The sequence below is a fragment of the Psammomys obesus genome, unplaced genomic scaffold (genome assembly GCF_907164565.1).
Source record: "Psammomys obesus unplaced genomic scaffold, mPsaObe1.curated_primary_1811, whole genome shotgun sequence".
NCBI lineage: Eukaryota > Metazoa > Chordata > Mammalia > Rodentia > Muridae > Psammomys > Psammomys obesus.
In genome coordinates this window covers 635,836-658,367 of record NW_026596166.1, presented here as the reverse complement: position 1 = coordinate 658,367, position 22,532 = coordinate 635,836, and the positions used below count along the sequence as shown (strand labels likewise).

Here is a 22,532-nt window from a genome sequence, read left to right as displayed (position 1 = left end):
ACACACACACACACACACACACACACACACACACACACACACACACAGCTACAAACTATTGTTTGAAATACCCAGATTGCAGTGCCCAGGGTTATAGTCAAGAGGCAGGATATAATTAAGCATTTTAGTGTCTTTTTTCTGGCTGAGAGCATGACTTCCTTTTAACATATAAACTCATTGTTTGACCTTGTTAGATCATTTAAAAAGTAGGGGAACAAATTCTACTATACTTTTAAGAGTCATACCTAAATAAAACTTCTTTTTAAATATAAAAGGCCCTTGCAGAACTGTGAGAGTGTTTTCTGGAATATATTATGTAGGTACCTAGCTTCTTTATGGCTGTACATTGTACTCATTCGTATATGCTTATTTTTACCAATTTTTATTCCTGTATTCCTTGTATTTTTATTCTTGTATTCCTTTTCTCACCACCCTCTAGTTCCACTTAAATGTATTTAACATATGATTTTAAATCTGTTAAATAAAAGCTGCCGGGGGCTGGAGAGATGGCTCAGAGGTTAAGAGCACTGGCTCTTCTTCCAAAGGTCCTGAGTTCAATTCCCAGCAACCCACATGGTAGCTTATGACCATCTATAGTAAGGTGCCTGCCTTCTTCTGGCCTGCAGGCACACATGCAGGCAGAACTCTATATAAATAATAAATAAATAAATCTTTAAAAAATAAAAATAAATAACGTCTACCCTGGTCAAAGATGGTTGTTAGCTTTCTCTAATTTGCAAAGTCTCAAGTTTGAGAACTTAAGAGAACCATCAAACAGTAAAACAGCTCCTATACTGTAAACTTTTTTTTTTTAGCCCTTGTCCCCAACTTCTTGAGTATAGAGTTGTTAATTATATACTTTAAATAATAAGGTTTTTAGGGAAAACTAGTTAACATCCCAAACGGGGGTTACCATTATTCTAGAAAAATCTTTCTAATTATAATAGTATTTCGAGCCTCTTCTGTGCCTGGCTGGTCACTGAGTAGAGTTGGTAAACATACAATGTCTTTCATACTTACTGTTACAACACTTTAATTAAGAGAATTCAGCTCTGGCACCAGCTGGCAATGTCTGATGTTGGAAGATTGCAATTAGATGCTGTGTATTCTATCTTCTTTTCCCCTGTCAACTCTAGTGGAATGCCTTTGAGAAGGGGCTTTTAGTCTCAGCAATATAAATACTTTAATATGCCTAATTATGTAATCATACAGTTATACTCTGTGTACACACACGTCATTTTATGGATTCTTTAATCCCTCTTCTAATACTGAAATGTCTAGCCTGTTTTTTGATTGTAGGCAATCAGTGCTTTTGGGTAAGAAAAGGAAGACCAGAGACATTTAGTGTTTTTCTCTGGTTGTGCCCTATCCTTCTGTCTTTCAACTTTATGGTCATGTCCTTTTGTATCTGGAATAATTAACATTTTATTTTCCTAGCAAATTCCAGGCAGTTTATGTAAAATTAGATCTTATAATACTTTTCTATTAATTTACAATTGTGGTCTTTTAACATAAGTTGTCTCATTTTTTTCCCAGTCCTCTGTCTCAAGTAGATGTAGGGTATAAACCTAGGATAGGAGAGTCTGACATGCAGGCACAATAGGACCCATTGATTTCTGGCATTGAGCTTGTGCAAAAAGGACCTGTCACCCCATCTGTCAGAACTAGAACCTGAGAGCAGCTGCTTTCTGGGATCTAGTCCTCTAGGGATGTGCTCCATCTGCTGCCCTGTGACAGCTGCTGGGAAAGAGACCTCCAGCCATCCTTGTATTCCTTTTCTCACCACCCTCCAGTTCTTTTGCTGCCTGCCTGCAAACCTGAGAAGGAAGATAACTGTACTGGAAAACTTCCATGATTTTCTTCTGTCTTCCCCTTTTCCTCATTCCACCACACTGCACAATCAGTTCCATTGGGAAGCACTTGTTTCAGGTGTATATACGCAGATTATGTGTCTGGCTTCTCAAGGAGAATTAGTACCATAAAGCAGACTTTAATTTTATTATGAACAAGGCACTTCTACATTTTAGGGCTGAAAGGATTTTTAGAACATTCATCTCTTGGGAAAAGAACCCAGGAGTCCTCATTCTTAGTCTTGCATTTAGGGTCTTCCCTAATTTTCTGAATCAGAGACCAATCTGACATCCTTTCCCACTGTTTTCCCTTAAGATAGGAGCTGACTGTGTAGACCTGCCTGGCTTTAACTTGCATTCTGGCAGGGGCTTCTAAGTTTTGAGGTTAGAGGAACAATCTACTGTTCCCTGCTTACCAGCCTGAATTTTCTAAGTCTCTATCTTCTGCTAATACTGGACATATTTGTTACTTACCATACATAAACCATCTCTTTTTTCTTTTCTGCATTTGCCTTTATGTCCATCCCCAGTTGTGTTCTGCTTATTCTTGTCTCAATCCTTTATCACTGTGGTCACCTCAAATTGGAAATCTAATTTCTTCCATCTCCTCTGGTCTCTTCTCCAATGGATTAATCCTTGTTCAAAACTTCTTGTATCCCATATTGAGTTATGCTGTGGTCACTTACTAGATAATAGCTCCCAAGAGAGTAGGGCCACTGTCTTTTTCATCATTCTATCTGCCTTCCTCCATTGCCTGGCACAGTGCTTGGTACTTAGTAAAACCTTCCCTAGGGAATGAATGAATAAATGCAATCCTTATATGAACTCTAAGGCTTAAACAAAGAGCAGATGGTACTATTATATTAACCTACTTGGGGCTCTTTATCCTATATCCTAGAGAGACTGGATTCTCTTTAAGACAGATGCTGAATTATTTACTTTTTAATTTCTATCACCAGCCTGGGACATAGTAAATATTCAATAGATGATTCTTAAGTTAATGAAGGAATTCCTATTAGGAAGGTTATCTCCAGTAACAATAAGATGACTTTAAATTTTTTTTTGTCCTCTAGGTAAATATTTTAAAATCTACTCTTCAGAAAATAAGGTTAAAGGGATTTTCTGTTTATAAAATGTTGCATTTGTATATTACTATTTGTAGAGACACAGAGTAGGTGAGGTTACATCAGATAATATCTCCTGACCAGGACTGTTAAACTGGCCAAATGTATGTATGTATGTATGTATGTATGTATGTATGTATTCTACTATAATCCTAACTGCTTGAAGGTTGAGGCTGGAGCATCTCAAGTTTGATTCCATAGCAAGGCCTCATCTTAAAACAAGAAGAAGTTTTCCAGGACTTAAGAGTGGCCACAAAAGGGAACAGGGTCATGGTCTTCAGCCTGATTTTTAAATTTTTAAAACAAAACAACAAAACTAGCTGGGCATAGTGATGCATGGCTTTAATCTCAGCACTCAGGAGACAGAAGCCAACCTGGTCTACATAGAGAGTTCCAGGCCAACCAGGGCTACATGGGGAGATCCTGTTTCAAAACTAATAAATAAGCCAGGTGTTGTGGTGCATACCTTTAGTCCCAGTACTCAGAAGGCAGAGGCAAGCAGATCTCTGTGAATTCAGTGCCAGTCTGGTCTTCACAGTGAGTTCCAGGACAGCCAGTAGAGAGACCCTGTCTCAAAAACCATAATAATAAATAAAACATTGAATTGAGATAGTACATTTGTCTAGCCCCAAGCTTTCACAAATCAGTTGCAGGCAGGCATAGGTGATTGTTTAATGTACGTGTGTGTGTGTGTGTGTGTGTGTTGTGTATACACATGTTTTGAGACAAAGTCTACTGTGTAGCCCAGGCCAACTTTGTATCAGCCTCCTCAAGTACTGAAATTACAAATATGTGCTACCATGCCAGGCCCACAATTTGGTATTTTGACGTTGCTGTATGTGATGATCAAGGGACAGAGACATGCCAGAGTAAGTACAGGCTCATAGCACAGGCAAATCCTAGACCAATAGTAAAGATTACCTTGCCTTGCACTTTGCATGAATTTAGACTAGATCAGCCAGCATGGTCTTCATGGTGAGTTTCAAGCAGCCAGGGGTACATGACGAGACCCTGTATTAAAAAAAGAAAGGAAACTTAGTTGAAGATATGGCTCATTGGTTAAGATCACCTACTGCTTTTGCATAGGGCCCAAGTTTACTTCTTAACACCTACATCTGGTGTTCATATGTAAATAATTGTTTTCATTTCCTCAGGTGAGGGGATGAGATGAGAACTGTACCTAAGCTTTGCAAATACATGACATGGGCTGAACCCAGAGCATTTCTAGCTAACTATCCCTAGGCTTGGAAGCTTCAAGCTTCCATATAATCTAAGCTGCAAGCTTGGATCTTGAAGGCTTTAGCTTCCTGCCTCTGCCTGCTAACACATACCTAGAACATTTTCAGACTCTGAGACTTACTGCTGAATAAACTCACCCTTTCTGAACTCTGGCTGGGCAGTTCAACTCAGCTGTTCTGGCTTAAACTCTTCTCCAGGCTGACTGAATTGCCTTCCTTGGAAAAACTGCCTCTGAATTGCATGAACTCAACTGCACTCAACTGAACTTCTGTACTGTATTCCCAAACTCTACTGTACTGTCTCCTGCTCACTCTCTCTGGACTCTTTTAGACAGGGTTTCTCTGTGTAGCCTTGGCTCTCCTGGACTCACTTTGTAGACCAAGTTGGCCTTGAATTCACAAAGATTCACCTGCCTCTGCTTCCTAGAGTGCTGGGATTACAGGCATGTGTCACCCCTGCTGCCTTCTGGGCTGCTCTTAAAGTAGCTTCTTTTTCATGTCTATTCTCAGGAGAGCCGGGCTATCCTATTTCATTCATTCTATCAAATCTTTCTCTGATTTGTCACTTTGTCTGTCCCTCAAATAGACATCATTGTTTAGGATTAAAGGTATGTACTAAGGGTGTGCCTATATTTAAGCCAGATCACACAGACCTCTTTGGATGTGATCCCTTGCCAGAATAACCGTGTTGCTGGATTTAAATTTCTTTATACTCATAACCACTTTTACAGGCACCTGCACACACACACACACACACACACACACACACATACACACACACACACACACACGTAATTTAAGATAAAAACTAAGTGTGGCTACCTCAGAGAATAACACATGGAAGACATGACAGGAAAGAACATGAGAAAAATAAAGGCATCTGCTAAGCCTGTGCAGCCTGATGATCACCTTGTTAAAGGACAGAAGGGAAGAACAACAAACAAAAACCCACCTGACAGGACTGAGGCTCTAAGTACTAGAGCATTGGGTTAGCATTGTAAGGCCCTAGGTTCAGGTCTCAGCAGCACAAAACAACAAACAGCTCTAAACAACAACATAATACTCTCACTGTTTATGATTAGCTGGTACAAGTTTCCCTCCTGGGATATGTGGTGGCACACACCTTTAATCCCAGCACTTGGGAGGCAGAGGCAGGTGGATCTCTATGAGTTTGAAGACAGCCAGGGCTACACAGAGAAATCATGTCTCGAAAAACAACAACAACAAAAGCAAATAAATAAATCTTGTGGCTTAACATTTAAAGCTGAGACTTCCATCCCCTACAGCAGTGGTTCTCAGCCTTCCTAATTCTGTAACCATTTAATACAGTTCCTCATGTTGTGGTGACCCCAATCATAAAACTATTGTGTTGCTACTTCACAACTCTAATTTTGCTGCTGTTATGAATTGTAATATAAATATCTGATATGAAGTTATGACCCACAGGTTGAGATCCACTGCCCTACAGGGTGGAGGAGAAAGAATACCCAGATCTTTTGATTCTTCCTACCCATATAATTTTATTACCTTGTTTCTGAGATGTTTTGGTTCAGAAGAAATCAAGACAAGACCTGCCTATACCCCTATAGTAACCTCCATCCCATTTCCATCCTGTTGTCCCTGTCTTATGAGAAGGTGGACAGGCACAAATCCCCTGTAGAGTGCATAGAGCTCACTTCGTGGTATGCCTTAGATTAAGTCTGATCTGTTTCTTGAGAAAAGACTGCTCAGAGCTCTACCCCTCAACTCCTGTGGGTGCTTTTCAAAGCCATTGCCTCAGCAAAGCTCTGTGGCCATCCATAACCAGGATTTGCTAAATGTCTCGTTTTTTTATAGGTTGTCCAGGTCTCTGTGAGTACCAGTGGCCTCTTGAGCTCGTAAAAGGAGCATGTACTGCCTGGCTCACTAGTGAGACATAGTAGGGCTGTTTGAGCTTCAGCAGAGGTGCTGCAGTGGCCCTGCATTCAGTGGTATCAACATTTTACATTTCATTTCTGAAAGACTTGCCCAGCTGAAAATGTCCCCATCTCTCCAAGGTACAGCTTTGGTTAACTATGATCTTTAAATAGCTCTATTTGTAATAAAGGAAACTGTCCTTTTCTCCCCACTTTGATGGGGAAATATTGCCTAGTGATGTGTAAACCTAGGAGACCTCCAAGTACAGGCAATCAGCACAATCTTCTTCTCCAGACAGAAGTTCCAGCAGCTTGTATTGTGTCTCTTATCCCCTGTGATATATTGCAATTGGGGGGAGTTTTTCTTGTGACATCCATAATCAGGAGATTCCTTGTAGCACCTAAGGGCAAATCAGAGTTTGAATGCAGATTCCGCAATTTAGTAGCCATGGCATATCAAGCCATTACCAAATTTGTCAGAGCCTTAGTTTCTTACTCTGGCTAAATTATCGTTACACCTTCCTTGTAGTGTGAGAAAATTTCAGTGTAGTGCCTACTAATAAATGTTATTCTCTTACTCATTTCCACCTTGTGGAACAATAGAGATTAAGTTTGTTTTACACTTAAATGTGTGCTTCTTAAATGGGTATGCCTAGATTTTACAGGCTCTTAGCTTTTTGTCTGTTTGTTTTTGTTTTTGTGTTTGTTTTGTTTTGCCCTGTTTTCCAGACAGGGTTTCTCTGTAGTCTTAGCTGGCCTTGAACTCACAGAGATCTGCCTGCCTCTGTCTTCCTGAGTGCTGGCATTATAGGCATGTACCACCATGCCCAGCTTTTCTTTCTCTAAGTAAACCCCCAGAAGCCCTCAGTTTATTATCGTAGTTACTCTATGTGGTAAATTAAACAGTGTCTGAGTAACTGTCTAGGGCTTCCTCTACGTGGAATTCTGGGGGCTACAGTATACCATTATCACCCAGAATATCCTGACTCCTTAGCTTTTATGGTCACTCTTCCATCCTGGGCATAGAGGACAGCTATGAGCTGTGCTCTGTAGCTCACTGAACTAGGAAGATGATGGCTAGCACTGAATGAGCCAGGCCTGGACCTGTACCAGCAGGATGGAGAATGCCCTTCTGCCTGCCCCTTCTTTTAGCAATCATAACAGTGAGATGGGGAAAGGACCTACCCCAGCTGTCAGCCTGTTCTCCCCTCCTTCTGAGCTATGAAAACAAGAAGAGGTGAAAGGGTTGCAGACCATATGGAGGCCATTTGTCAGCCAAGTGTAGCCTGAGCTACAGCTGAAAGGGGAAATGGAAAAGGGTGCAAAGAAGGAACTCCCACGGTGCTTCATCCTGCTGTTTTCTGCCTGTCTCCTCTCTAAACAACCAGAAATTTCTGAAACAGTCCCCCCTCTCTCTTTTGTAAAGTCATTGTCCTGCCCCATTCAAAAAACGGGTTTAATTTGCTCTGTGAACGTAAATGTAAAATGTCTTAGTGCATATTATATGTGTGGCATGATATAGTATTTTCATCAAAGTTTTTTTTTATCAATCTAGTAGAACTAGATATTGCTGTTGAGTAAGGCTCAGAGAAGGCAGGGAAGTTGACCGGACACAGATTGGACCCGTGGGTCAAACTCAGATTCATTTTGACGTCTATGACCATGCTGTGACCCTTCTGGCCTGATGCTGTTAACCAGGCAGTGTATTTTCATGATTAGCTAGATGCTTATTTAGAGATTGAGATTTAGTTGCAGAGAGAGCCTCTGTTTTGTTAGTAACAAGGCAGGATTCACAGTGAACAGACTTTTCAAGCTCCATACCACTTTCTACTATGCATTCACTGTCTGTCAGATTCTGTGTGAAGCACTGGGGAACAAACATGAGCAGAACAAACTCCTGTCCTATAGTATGGGGACAGATGGGTGCAGGTACTTAGTGGGGAAATGGAAAAAGGGCAACCTGTGGAAAAATAAATGCAAAAATATCATGGTAATTTATTGAAAGGAATGACATTGTTATGGAAGTACAGAGGAAAAAAAATATTAAAGATACTGCTTAGTGAGCACTTAGAATGTATAACAGACCTTGTATCAGGTACTTATCCTATATATTGGGATTAATTTCCACAGCAACTATGTGAGGCAAAGACCTTTGAATCCCCTTGTTTTAGATAAAGAAACTGAGGAATAGATAGATCTTCCTAAGGCTGTGTAATGGATAACTTTTGACTTTTGATGGCAACAAACAAGCTAGGCATCTAATTCTGGACCCACACTGGCAATCTCTAGCCTGTGCTCTCTGGTGGTGGCTGGAGAGATGTTCAGGAGCTACAGCCTTAGAACCCTGAAGTGCAAAAGAGGGAGTTTCAGCTGGATATGTGTGATTTAAGGTCAGGATCCTTGGCCAAAGAGAATAGCACTTTATTCTGAGTAGCTAAGGGTTTTTTTTGTTTTTGTTTTTGTTTTTGTTTTTGTTTTGTGCTCTCTCCTGGTAATAAAAGTTGCCATGTTTGGGGCAATAAAAGAAAATGGTTTATCTTCTTCCTCTGAGGCTACTGGTTATGAGAAGGAGGGGGAGGAGTCCAGTCCTAAAACAAGGACCTGCCAGTTGCTGATGTCCCAGAACAGGTCTTGGCTTCCTTTTCTTGGGAAGATAATGAGGGGGCGGGGGGGTTGAGAAGGGCTTCAGGGAGACAGCCTAGGCCTGTGTGGTTCCTCCTCTGCTCTCCCATCCAAGCACAGAGCCACATCCTGAGAAAGGCTTGAGCTATGGCAGACTGGCCTCACGCCCCAGTGTGGGAAGCTCTCCTAAGAAAGATTCTGGCTGGACAATGGCTTTCCTGCCTGGCTGCTGGGAAGATTTGTTTCATATGAGGAAGTTGAAAATGGCATGAGAAACCATCTTGATTTTCTTCACTGCAGCCTTTTAGACTTTTGACTACTCAAGTGGTGATGAGTAATGCAGAAGCCAGGAGAGCCTAAGAAAAACAACTTAAAAAGAGGAAAGGGGTTTATTTTGGTTCACCATTTTAGTCCATTCACTTGAGCCCATAGCAAGGTGGAGCATGTAGTGGAAACACATGATGAAACAGCTGCTTTTACCTGGTGTGGCCAGGAAAAAGAGACATGGGTGTAGAGGGGGCAGGGGGAGGGAGGACACTGCAAACAGTCCGAGAAATTTGGACCCTAGCCTCATGACCATTCACAGTGTCACGGTCTGCCATGATGTTTATAGCCCTCCTAAAGACACAGGTGGAAAGGACACCCTCTAACTGTTGGTTAGAATTATTGCCCAGTAGGACATTTATAGTACTACTTCGGTCCTGCTCAAATAACCACCTCTTTAGAATTGATGTTTGAGCCTAGGACCCTCTTTCTCTGCCCTTCCCTTCTCTCAGTCCCCAGAAGATTTTCTCTCTGGCCATCTTTCAGCACTGTCATTATTTTAAGATTGATATTTACTTATGTATTTATTTTATGTTAGTATTTTGCCTGCATGTATGTTTGTACATCACATGCATGCAGTATCTGTAGAGGCCAGAAGAAGATATTGTGTCTCTTAGAACTAGAATTATAGGTGATTGTGAGACGTCATGTGGTGCTGGCAGTCGAACTCTGATCCTCTAGAAAATCAGCCATTGCTCTTAAGTACTGAGCCATTTCTCCAGTCCCCTAAACACCTATTTGTACTTGTTTGTATCACAAATGCTAACACACTGATTTTAGTCTGAAACTGTATTATTTCAGACTTGTGAGTGAACACTTAGCACAGTTTGTTAAACTCCTGGCTTTGACAGTGTAGTCTTTTTTTTGGTGGCTGTTAACCAGAAGCCTCTTTTGTTGAGTCTTTTGAGAGTACACCTAGATATTTAAGTGTATGCCTGCCCTACTCATCTGCAATCCCTTAGAGACTGGGGTCTACATAACCCTGTTTTCTATAGCTCTTTACTTGCTTTGAAGGGGTTCAAGAACAAATAGTTCTGTTTACCCCAAAGGCCTTTCCTGGAGTTCTACTTTGCTTGTTGAGCTGTTACCAAAAAAAAAAAAAAAAAAAAAAAGCAAGACAGTTAGAAGGGCTATGGTTATTCTTGTTGCTTTCTGAGGTATGTGTTAGGCCAAGGTGACCCTGAAGTGGAAACTTCAGCTGGGTCATTTCTCTCTAATTTGTGTTTCCACTGTGACTGGCTAGTTGGTCACTGAATACTTACAGTATATTGATTCCTTGTGGAGACATTGCCTCCTAATGGGTTAGCCCTTCTGTTGAGGGCATACTTGGCTAAATGAAAGTAAACATAAAGAATTATCAGTAGCTGTCACATACTTGGCGTGGTACAAGACAGTTTCAGGTATTACTTCACTCAAAGTCTGTAGAGCTGCGTGTTGCTGTTGAGTCTCAGAGGGAACAGGGCTTTTAACACTGGGGGCCTAGGTATCTGTGGGAGATGGTAGAAGCTAGGAGAATGAAAGTTTCCCCTGTGCAGTCATCTGGCTTTCTATCCCTCTTAAAAAAATTAGTGGTATTGCCAAATCAGATGAGTTCATTATCTTCCCACTGTTAAGAACAAATGCCCTCTTTAAATGAGGAATTGTCCAAGAGAACTTCTCTAAAGTATAGATTGTTAGACTCCTGGCCAGGACCTGGCTCCTAGAAGTTGTTGGGTGGTTCATTTGCATTGTGGGGTTTGGTTTTCCTGATGTTCTTCCCCTTCCTGTTAAACCCAAGCTTCTGAAGGCCTATGCTTTAGCCCCAGCCTGTGGTCATATTCCCCATAGGCTTTTCTTCCTTCCTTCCTTCCTTCCTTCCTTCCTTCCTTTCCTTTCCTTTCTTTCTTTCTTTCTCTCTTTCTTTCCCTTCCTTTTCTCTCTCTCTCTCTCTCTCTCTCTCTCTCTGTCTCTCTCTTTCTCCCTCCTTCCCTTCCTCCTCCCTCCCGTCCTTCCTTCCTTCCTTGTTTTGGTTTGGTTTTTTGAGACAGGGAATTTTTGTGTGTAACCTTAGCTGTCCTGGCCTTGCTTTGTAGGCCTTGAATTCATAGCGATCTGCCTGCCTCTGCCTCTCTGAGCATTGGGATTAAAGGTGTGTGCCTTTTTATTTTCTTGAACCTGGGTCTAAAAGTCTTGATGCTGAATCTTCTGTATTTCAGTTTGCTTTCTTTGAGTGACTTCATAGATAAACACAAAATAATTTTATACCAAGTTTATTTTTTTGTACTAATGAAATAATCTGGTCCACCATAGATCAGATTCATCTCTTTTTATAAAGGGCCTTAAATATATAATAAGCTTCTCTTATTGTGAATCAAGGTGTTCTCTGGTTTTTGCTAATCAGCTCCACTAAACTGAGGTACATAAGACTGTCTGGGCTTAACTTACATTCTCCGGTCTTACTGCATTTGCTTCAATGAGTGCATTGCGTTACCCCCACCTTTCTGGTGAAAACAAGCATCATCTGAAGCACATCTCCCCCAGAGTTGCCCTGAGCCTCTACCCAAGCTGCTACTCGGAGCTCCTCTTTTGTAGCAGGATTCCCAGTCTTTGGGACATACTAGAATAAGCCTCATGTGGAGATCTTTTAGTAGGATAAGGAAAAATTACGTGCTGAGTATCTTTAGAGAGAGCTGTGGCTAGAGCAAAAGACATCTGGCTTCTCTCTGTACACTTTACTTTTTAACTTTATACTACATATATACTGAGATCCTATCTATTTATGAGATTTACAGGGAGAAAATGTGCAGCATAGTAGACATGGCTCTAGAATCCTAGCCCTTTCCCTGAGAGCCTCTTCTAAGCACACTGGTTTGATTCTATGTGGGTCCTTTCTCCTCTCAGGAGCTAGCCAGAATGTTCAGCAATAATTTTGCCCAGGAAATGAACCAGTTAGACAGTCTGCAGAGAGCCAAGAGTCAGTCAGAAGGTCTGAGGAGCTTTACTATTCTGAACAAAAGATGGGAAATGAAATAATAAAGCAGCTGTTTGCTGGCCAGCTCTCTGAATGACTTGGCCACCGCTTAGGGAACTACACAAATGTTTGCATTAACTTCTCTCCTGTTCAGGACTTTGAGCCAGGCGGGTGGTAGGGATATCAGAGGTGTATCCTTCAAGGGGATAGGGACTCTATTTGGATTTATTTTCTAGTTTCATAGTTGCTGACAGACTTCTAGATCCTTTGACAACTTTTTAAATTAGCAACTTTTTGTTGTTTGTTTTTGTTTTTGTTTTTTTGAGACAGGGTTTCTCTGTGTAGCCTTGGCTGTGCTGGACTCATTTTGTAGACTAGGCTGGCCTCAAATTCATGGAGATCCTCCTTCCCTTGCCTCCCAGAGTGCTTGGATTACAAGCATACACCACCATGCCCAGCTTAAATAAGCAGCTTTTAAAAGGGTATTGGACTGGAACTGTAGCTCAGTGGAACATATACTACTATACTATGCATAAGGCCCTGGAATCCTCAATTCCTCTACCAAAGGAACAAATAAATGGGAAAGTGAATTCCAGAACGTCTTAGTGATAGAATGCTTGTCTAGCTATCATGGACAAGTCCCTGGTTCAAGCATCTGCCCAAGAAAAATTATAAATGTACTTAAATAATGAAACAAAAGAAAATGGTGTGTTTTCTACCACTGGGTGTGTACAGCCTGAGGGCAGGGTTTTTTATTTTTTTTTTTGTGGGGGGGGGGGGAGGAGTTGTTGCGGTAGTGATAACTTGATAACCTTTCCCCAGCTAGACTTGATGTCAACCCAATAGCATTTGGGTCAGAGGGTGGAAGACTGCAAGGGCACAGATGTAGAATGTCATCCATGGGGCATTCACATGGGAGGAAGCCAGGGCCTTATCCTGATAGTTAGTCATGCCTGTGTAATTCCCAGTCACTCTGAGCCTGTTAGAGGAAGTGAGCAGAGGAAACAACCATTCTAATTCCCACACAGATGTCTCTATGATAGAGGATAGGCTGGCATAGAATCAGCAAAACTAAATTTCCTTAGGAAAAATCTTTGTTGTGTTTTGTGTTTGTAAAACATTTGGAAATGTGGAAGTCATGAGTGGCTGATCATGCTGCCTTCCCCAGGCTAGACTTCCAATGATTCTTAGTGGACCCATGGATTTATCAAGAGTGGCTAGACACACCACCTTGGACTTTCTGGCTTGGATTCAGTTCTGCAATTTGTGTGCAATAGAAATAAAGTTTTCCGTTTCCTAAGAACTGCATTCTAAACCACAGTTCCACCATACCCACACCTTGTTTGCCTTCTCTTTAGTTGACCAGTTGAAGGCAGGGGATGGGGGGGGGTGATCTTGGTACAAACCAATCAGCATATGGGATAGGAATTAGCGATCATGGGAAGAAGAGCCCAGGGTTAGAATCAGAGGACCTGACTTTGGCCCCAAATTGGCTTTCGCCATGCCCTAATCTTGGCTAAAAGTTGTTTCACATTTGTGGGGCTTAATATACTTATCATTATAGGAAGATAAGATAACTTTCACAGACTTTAAGAGATGACGTTAAAACTAGATTGTCATACCTAGAGGAAAAATGTAGGATGGATTTATTATGGGAAAAGGAAGTGAAGCCTGGCAGACAAGAGAAGGTGCATATGGGCTGGAGAGATGGCTCAGTGGTTAAAAGCACTGTCTGTTCTCTCAGAGGTCCTGAGTTCAATTCTAAGCAACCATGTGGTGGCTCACAACCATCTGTACTGGGGTCTGATGCCCTCTTCTGGCATGCACGTGTACATGCGGTCAGAGCATTCATACACATAGAATAAATAAATAACCCCCCTTCTAAGGGGGGGGATTGCACAGGGCTTGGGAATCCTCCCAGGAAAGCTCTCTGAAATCTTCTCAGAAGCCAAACTCATTCTTTGATTATACCAGGGAGTTCTTCCTGGAACTGAAGTAAACATCCTAACACTTGCCCTGGTGAATTGCCGTTACTTTATCCTCTCTCAGTCTGATTCACAGTTAGTTGGCACTATTAGAATCAGGTCTAAAAGTACAGAACTTTTCTGGAGTCTACTGGCCAGTGAGGAGGAGAGAAATGCTGTAGACACAGACTGACCTATTGCTGGTGCAATTCCCCCACTGTCAGTGAAAACTTGAATTCCATACTAGTTCAACAGGCTTTCCCAAGGATAGTTTTATGCCCCCTCATGTTTTGGGGCCATGCTGTTGAAAGAAGATGTCCATGGAAAGGCTCATTGTAGTACCATCTCCCTTTGTCTTTGCAGTGTGCCCTCTGCCCCCAGAGCCAGAGAATGGTGGCTACATTTGCCACCCCAGACCCTGCAAAGACCCCCTGACAGCAGGCAGTGTCATCGAGTACCTATGTGCAGAAGGCTACATGTTGAAGGGCGACTACAAATACCTGACCTGCAAGAATGGCGAGTGGAAACCAGCCATGGAGGTTAGCTGTCATCTCAATGAAGGTCAGTCTGCAAGTAAACAGGGCCCTGGGTCCTGCTGTCTGGGTCCTGCTGTCTGGGTCCTGCTTTTTCCCTAGCTCCTGGGGAATGGCACATGCTTTTTCAAGAGCTCCCTTGGCTGTGTTAAGCCTCTTGGGCACTCTGTCTTTGGTATTCCATGTCTTTGTGGAAGTCATTGGATTTGCTTGTGCATGTCACATTGCATTCCACTGAACCGTCAAGGGTCTCTGTATCTTTATTGAGGCATCTGCCTGGCTGTGTAAAATCCCTTTGATGTGAAGATTTCTGTTTGCCTAGTCAGGTGCTGTGTTCTGCTAACACAGTGAGCAGTGAACACAGTTCTAATACATTTCCCAGCATCTCTTCCATTTCATTTTCTCTCTTGAATAGAAAATGACGATTTTGTTATAGAGCTACAGCCCTGCTGTACAGAGTGCTTTTTCCTTCCTGCCTCCTCTTGTCTTGCATGATAGGAAATGCAAGTCCTAAAGGGAAATGTGTGTCATATGGCCATCTCTGTGCTTCACACTTGGGCTTTAAAACCAGAGTATATATATTCCTAACACCTCAGCTATGGGTAGGAACTAATATGGGGTTTACAGAAAGGCTGGGGGTCTTAGGACAGAAGCTTATTATTGCCCACTTCTTAAATACCCTGCTGTGTGTGGGGGGGGACATGGTTACTTTGTCTCCCCCAACCCCCCGCCTTCAGTGCTGAGGACCAAACCCAGGGCCTTGCGCTTGCTAGGCAAGCGCTCTACCACTGAGCTAAATCCCCAATCCCTGGGGATGGCAGTAGAAAAATGTGGCCCTTTTAATAGTTGAGTTTACTATTGGTGTTTTTAAGAACTCTAGAGTTAAATGTGTTTAGGTACCAGATGTACTTCAAAGGCTAGAGTGAGGGCATGGGGGTGGGGATCTTTTATTTGAGGGACAGGAAAAGGAAATGTTTCCAGGAACATAATTCATACATAGGCCACTTGAAAAGATTTTCCTGAAAAGACCCAGCTGTTAAATGTTTCTGTGTTGTACCATGCAGGGGATATTTGACTACATCATTTGTAGAACTCATATTTTATGTTCCTGGGTACCAAATGTTTGTGATAACTTGTTTTTTAGACAAAGAAACCCACACATCACTCGGGGTTCCTGCACTGTCCATAGTGGCTTCCACTGCCAGCTCTGTGGCACTCATTCTTCTCCTCGTGGTGCTGTTTGTACTGCTGCAGCCAAAGCTGAAGTCTTTCCATCATAGCAGGTGAGCGCAGTGTTAGTCAAGCATCCCCATGAGGCCAACCTTGGAGGAGTTGTAGGAAGCTGCTGGCGTATAGCCTCTGCTAGTCTGTGTCTTCAGGAAGTGGAGAGAAGGGTCATGTTGTGGTTAAACTCCGGGCTATGCCTGGCACTGTGCTTGTTGGCACACACACATTACTTTCATTCTAATGGGAACATTACAAAGAAACTGAGGCATTCAAGTAATATCTCAGCACTGATATTGGAACCTAAAACTGTTCAACCTCAGAGCCATGGCATTTCCATTTCATCACTGTCTGGTGTGGTTCCAGCATCATTGGCCTCACTGAAATGCTTGGGAGCTTTGGCACAGTGATAGAATGTACAGCCCTCTGAATGGTGTTGATACATGCTTGTGTTTGCAAGCTGTCTCTTCCTGCTCCTGGTTTCTAATATTTAGTGCACCTCAGCTTCCCTCATATTCTTATTGATTTGGCTTAGAGTAGGAGTCTGGCCTTACCATTTTCCAGATATGTGGTTTTTGGGTTGTGTGTGTGTATGTATGTATGTATGTTTTTGAGGCAGAATTTCTCTGTGTAACAAGCCCTGGATGTTCTAGAACTCACTTTTGTAGACCAGTCTAGCCTCAAACTCAGAGAAATCCACCTATCTCTGCCCCTCAAGTGCTGGGATTACAGGTGTGCAGCACCACACCCAACCTCTCAAATAGTTGTAATGTGTGTTGAGAATCCAGGACCACGATAACTTTCTAAAATTAGAGGTGGTTTTCTTGTCTGCAGATTCCCCCTTTTCTCTCATGGTGCATTATTATTAGTCATTGTAAACTTAGGAGCTGGGGGTGGAAAATGGTGGGGCACCAGTAGGAATGACCCTGAGTATGTCTCTGATAGGGGAATTTTTTCCTGCTCTACCTGGGCTTTTATAGTTGCTCCACTTTAATGCTCCAGATTTGGAACATACAGGTATGGACTACCCTGAAGTGAATTTCTGTATAGGAATGTGATTTTTCTTTCTTTCTCTTGTTTTATTTGGAAGGAAGGAAGTAGTAACAATTATTTTTAGAGAGGTATTTTGAAGGGAACTATTTACTTGAAAGAGTGTGCTATTTCTGTGTCAAATCACACTATTCTAATCTGTATTCCATCCAAGCTAGGGAGTTTAATTCCCTCTGTAACTAACCAGTGAATCTGTTAAAAATAACCAATTAATTCTTTTTTGCTTGGGTAGAAAGTTGATTGAGTTTGATCTGAGTACCAAATGCATGTACATGCATTACTTAAAAAAAAAAAAAAATTCCAGCCATATGTTGCTGGCACACAACTCTAATCCCAGCACTTGGGTGGCAGAGGCAGGCAAATCTGAGTTCGAGGCCAGTGTGATCTATAGATTGAGTTCCAGGACAGCCAGAGCTACACAGTGAAACTGTGTCTTGAAAAACAACAAACAAACAAAAATATGTATTCTAATTATATTTACTATGTGTGTGGGCACATGCCATACCATGGTGTAAATGTCGGCATCAGAGAACAACATACAATAAATAAATAACTGTAATAAAAATATGTTTTTAAAGTTTCCCTTCCATTCACAAATCTCTGGGTATTTTTAGGGATGTTAATTGTCTTCAGTGTGTATGTTATTTGAATGGGGCAACATAAATTGTGTCTGCCAAGTACAGGTAAGGAAATCAAGAGTTAATCACTTGTGAGCAATGGTAGTATAGGCTGGCATCTGACTACCTGTGCCACTCAGTGTGGAAGATGAAAGAACACAAGTTCTTTGTAGAATTTAACCTAAATTCAGTTATAAGGAAATATAATTACATGTATCTAGGTGGTGGGACATCCTACTAGAAAGCTGGCCTGGACACTTCAAAAACTGTCAAGGTCGAGGCTGGAAAGATGACTCAGGAGTTAAGAGCACTGGCTACTCTTCCAGGGGACCTGGATTCAATCTTAGCATCCATATGATGGCTTACAGCCATCTCTCACTGCAATTCCAGGAGATCTGACACCTTATTCTGGCCTCTAGAGGTGTTGCAGCTATGTAGTGCATAGACATACATGCAGACAAAACAGTCATACACATAAAATTAAAACATTTAATGTCAGTATATAAAATAAACTCTAGTGGATACTCTAAGATGAACAGAAATGAAAGGAACAGGACAACTAAACATAGAATGTATGTGTCAAAGTTTGGGTTATTGCTGTGATGAAACACCATCCCCAAAAGCAAGTTGGAGAAGAAAGGGTTTACACTTCCACATCCGTAGTCCATCACTGAAGGGAGGTCGGAACTGGAATTCAAACAGGTCAGGAACTTAGAGGCAGGAGCTGATGCAGAGGACATGAAGGGGTGCTGCCTACTGGCTTGCTAATCATGACTTGATTAACCTGCTTTCTTATGAACCCAGGATCACTAGCCCGGGGATGAACCCACCCACAGTGGGCTGGGCCCTCCCACATAAATCACTAAGAAAATGCTCTACCGGCTTCCCAGTGGCCCAGTCTATGGAAGCATGTTCTTAGTTGGAATTCCCATCTCTCAGATGACTCTAGCCTATGTCAAGTTTACATAAAATTAGCCAGCACAGCATGTTTGGTTCTGGATAAAAACAAAGAACAGAGCCACAGTGGATAATTTTGCAGAGTTTGGGAAGTTTGTATTAGAGGACACCATTGTTAAGTTTCTGGAATATAACAGTGCTGTAGTTGTATGGGAAAAGAACTCCTGAGGATCATACAGATTATGTCTCCACCACACTTTCAAATGGTTCAGAGGAAAAAAAGTATGTTTAACCATAGTGATCCCACCAGGCACAGTGCTGCACATCTGTAATCCTAGTACTCAGGGAGGCAGAGGCAGGCCGATCTCTGTAAGTTCGAGACTAGCTTAGTCTACAAAGAGAGTCTAGAACAGTCAAGGCTACACAGAGAAACCCTGTTTTGAAAAACCAAACCAAAACAAAAAAACAACAAAAAACCAAGCGTGATCCCCAAAAAGAGGTCTGCATAAATAAATCTCTCAAAGTATTCACTAAAAAAAGCCAGAGGGGTTTCATGTCTAAACATGTAAATTTAAAAGTAAACCAGTGTTAACAGATTCAGGTTGTACTCAAACTTTTAAAATAAAAAGTATGCCAGGCCTAGTGTTGTATGCCTGTAATCCCAGCACTTGGGAACCTGAGGTAAAAGGACCTGGAGTTCATGGTTACTCTGAGCTTAAGTAATACCAAGACATGTCTCTTCAAAACCAAAATCAGCTGGATGTGGTACATAGCCTGTCTCCAAAAAAAAGGAAGAAAAAAAAAAAGCAGAGAAGTGGTTTCCATGCAAGTCAGGATGGTGGTGGGGTCCTTGTGGTAGTGAGGAAGTGGGAACAACTGGAATGGGAACTGAGTATCTGGGGTACAGTTCCTGACCTCAGTAGTAATGTGCCTTTGGATCATGAAGGGGCCTGTATGTAGACTTTGCCACTTGCTCTTTCCTGCATTTACACTAAAACTTGTATGTAATTTATTTTTTAAGGACACATTCTCCTTATGTAGACCAGGCTGGTCCCAAATTCATAGAGATCTTCTTACATCTGCCTCCCACATTCTGGGATTAAAAGCATGCACCAGCAAGCCCAACAGGATGTACTTCTTTTTTACTTATATGTATGGGTGTTTTGCCTACATGTATGTCTGTGCGTGATATGTATGCCTCTACCACACAGAGGCTTAGAAGAGGGTATCGGATTCCTTGGAACTGGAGTTACAGGTGGTAGCGTACTGCCATGTGGGTACAGATGGGAATCAAACCTCAGGTCCTTTAGAAGAGCAGTCAGTGCTCTTAACCATTGAGCCATCCTTTCTGGACCCAAGAACACGGTCTTTAGAAGAGTGTATAACTGGATTCAGTCCCAGGCCCATCCCTTACCAGCTCTCTGCCTGCCAAGCAGTTACTTAGCTTCTCTGAGCCAAGCCTGCATACTTGGTGAATCCCTAGCTGGCAGGGCTCAGGAGAGGATCCAGTGTGCTGGAAAATGATGGGCTTTGTTGGTACAATGTCATTTATTCACCTCTATGTTACTCTGATTCTTCTTTTGTCTTTTTCTTTTCTGATCCAGGCGTGACCAGGGGGTCTCTGGGGACCAAGTCTCCATCATGGTGGATGGGGTCCAAGTTGCACTGCCTTCATATGAGGAAGCTGTATATGGCAGTTCTGGTCACTGCATGCCACCAGCTGACCCTAGAGTACAGATTGTTCTGTCAGAAGGGTCTGCACCTAGTGGGAGGAGCATGCCAAGGGAGCAGCAGCTGCAGGACCAAGGGGCCTGCTCCTCTGCAGGTGGAGAGGATGAGGCTCCAGGCCATTCCGGGCTGTGTGAAGCCTGGGGTTCCCAGAGCTCAGAGACTGTGATGGTGCACCAGGCAACCACATCTTCCTGGGTGGCCGGCTCTGGGAGCAGCCGGCTAATACACAAAGACACTGCAGATTCAGAGAACAGTGACATACAAAGCCTTTTATCCCTCACATCAGAAGAGTATACAGACGGTAAGTAGTCTTTGCTAAACATGAATTACTAGCTGTTGGAATCCTTTCTGGGAATGAGGAAGCCCCATGGGTCACTCTAATGATTAGTGTATTTTCAGAAAAAAAAAAAAAATTAATTGCCAGAGCCATTAGCCTACAAAGTATGACCTCAGAGTGCCAGATAGGCTTTGGGTTCTCTTCATTGTTACCTGTGAATTTTGATGTCTCTAGAGTCTAAGATTATTCACAGCCATATGCTCTACTAAACCAACTGGATGGGATTAAGGCCATAGGACTATGAAAAAGTTTTGTGTTCACAAAAGGCAGAAAATAACAAGGAAACCTTGGGTTGTACTGCTGAGAAAACAGTAGTCTGCTTGTCTTACAGAGAAGACATCTGCTTCATTCTACACAGGAGTATATTGATGGTTTCCTTGTGCTGTCCATCTCAATTAAGCTTGACAGTGAGTGACTGTCCCCATTTTACAAATGGAGAAAATGGGACCCAGTTTCATCATATATCCACCAGTAATTGACAGATGAGATTTAATAGTAAATGACTGGCTCTAAACCAGCATTGTTAACCTCACAGTACCACATTGGCTCCCAGGTAACTCTAGTTCCTTTTTGGCACACTGGCCATAAAGTGCAGTGGTTGCCTGCTGACAGTCTGCCTTTGCTGGAGCCTGTAGAGCTTAACTATAATATGAGTCTGTCACTTTAAAAGATTATCTGTAGGTGAAACCTCAGTGTAGTTCAGGATTCAGACAAAACCTAGAAGCTCTGTGTTGATAGTAACACCTTCTGCCTTCATAATGTTTTTCTGAAAGAGTCCCAGGGGGAGCTTCTCGATTTCTTATGTCCTGGATAGAATCCATGTCTAACACTTCAAAATGTATCTATCAGTAGCTTGTCTCCTTTTCTCTTTGTTGGAAAGAGATGGCAAGGGCCCTGTAAGTAACTGACCCGGTTTGGATGTGGCAGTAAGTGACCTCAACCCTCAAGCACATATTTTATGAGATGTGGCTAAGGGCACATGGCTTCTGTTATCCTTCCTCAAGAGCCAAGGAGGTTCCCTTGCTCTTCCTTAATGGCTACTTGTTTGTGTAATAAACAAGGTTTTTTTGTTTGTTTGGAGACTTTTTTTTTATTGTTATTTTCAGAGACAGGGCCCCTGCATAGCCCAAGATGGCTTAGAAACTATTATCCTTCTTGCCCCAGCCTTCCAAGTGGCTGATCACAGGTGTCTGCCATGGCACTGTTTAAACAAGCTTTTCTTTTCAAAGACAGGATCTCACTATGTAGCCATGGTTAGCCTCAATCTCACTATGTAGATCTGGCTAGCCTCAAACCCCCAGAGACTGGCCTGCTTCTATCTCCAATTAAAAGTAGCCTGATAGAAATAAACGTATGTGCCATCATACCTGGCTTGAGCAAACCTTTTTGAAAGCCACATCTAGTGTTTGGTGCCAAATGAGGTTTCAGATCTGACTCAAATAGGAAACACACTCTGCTGCATGGAGTATCAGTTGGAAAAATCAGTGGGGCCTGCACTGAAGAAATAATGGAACCACTAATTGTAGGACTAGCTTGATAAGGTGCCTTAAGCCTGCAGTCTTAGTACTTCAGAGACTAAGACAAGAGGACCGTGAGTCCAGGTTAGTTTGAACTACATAGACCTTATCTCTAAAATAAATGAGGCCAGCAAGATGACTTGGCAGGTAAAGGCACTTGCTCCCAACCCTGATGATCTGAATTTAATTCCCAGGACCCATATAGTAGAATGAGACAACTGACTTCCAAAAGTTGTTCTTGACCTGCAGGTACAGATGCCTATCATCACATATTTCCTATAGTATGTGGCCAGACAGACAGACACACATGAATGCACACACGTTAGAAGAAATTAATAAAGTAATAGTTCTTCAGAGTACAATAATAAAGCTGAGTGTGGTAGTGCATGCCTTTAATCCCAGCACTCAGGAAGCAGAAACAGGCATATCTCTGCTAGTTTGAGGCTAGCCTGGTCTACAGAGTGATTCCAGGATATCCAGGGCTAATACACAGAAAACCCTGTCTTGAACCACCACCACCACCAAAAAAAAAAAAGGTACAAGAATGAAATAAAAATTGAAGAGCTCTTGCCATAATGAGATATTCAGAAAACAGGGCACCTATGTTGTTAACCTGGTGTCCTAGGAATTCAAGAGCTTGAGTATGACCTAACACTTCT

The 22,532-nt window shown here is 42.2% G+C and overlaps 1 protein-coding gene across 1 annotated transcript in view; it reads left to right on the top strand.

Annotated features, from left to right (window-relative positions):
• The window catches only part of Susd6 (sushi domain containing 6), a 94,319-nt gene that overhangs the window by 67,601 nt on the left and 4,186 nt on the right, over window positions 1-22,532 (top strand). Inside the window, exons 3-5 of the mRNA XM_055595345.1 lie at window positions 14,331-14,528; window positions 15,645-15,783; window positions 19,893-20,320. Of these exons, the coding sequence (XP_055451320.1) occupies window positions 14,331-14,528; window positions 15,645-15,783; window positions 19,893-20,320 (765 nt within the window). The remainder of the gene's footprint in view (window positions 1-14,330; window positions 14,529-15,644; window positions 15,784-19,892; window positions 20,321-22,532) is intronic.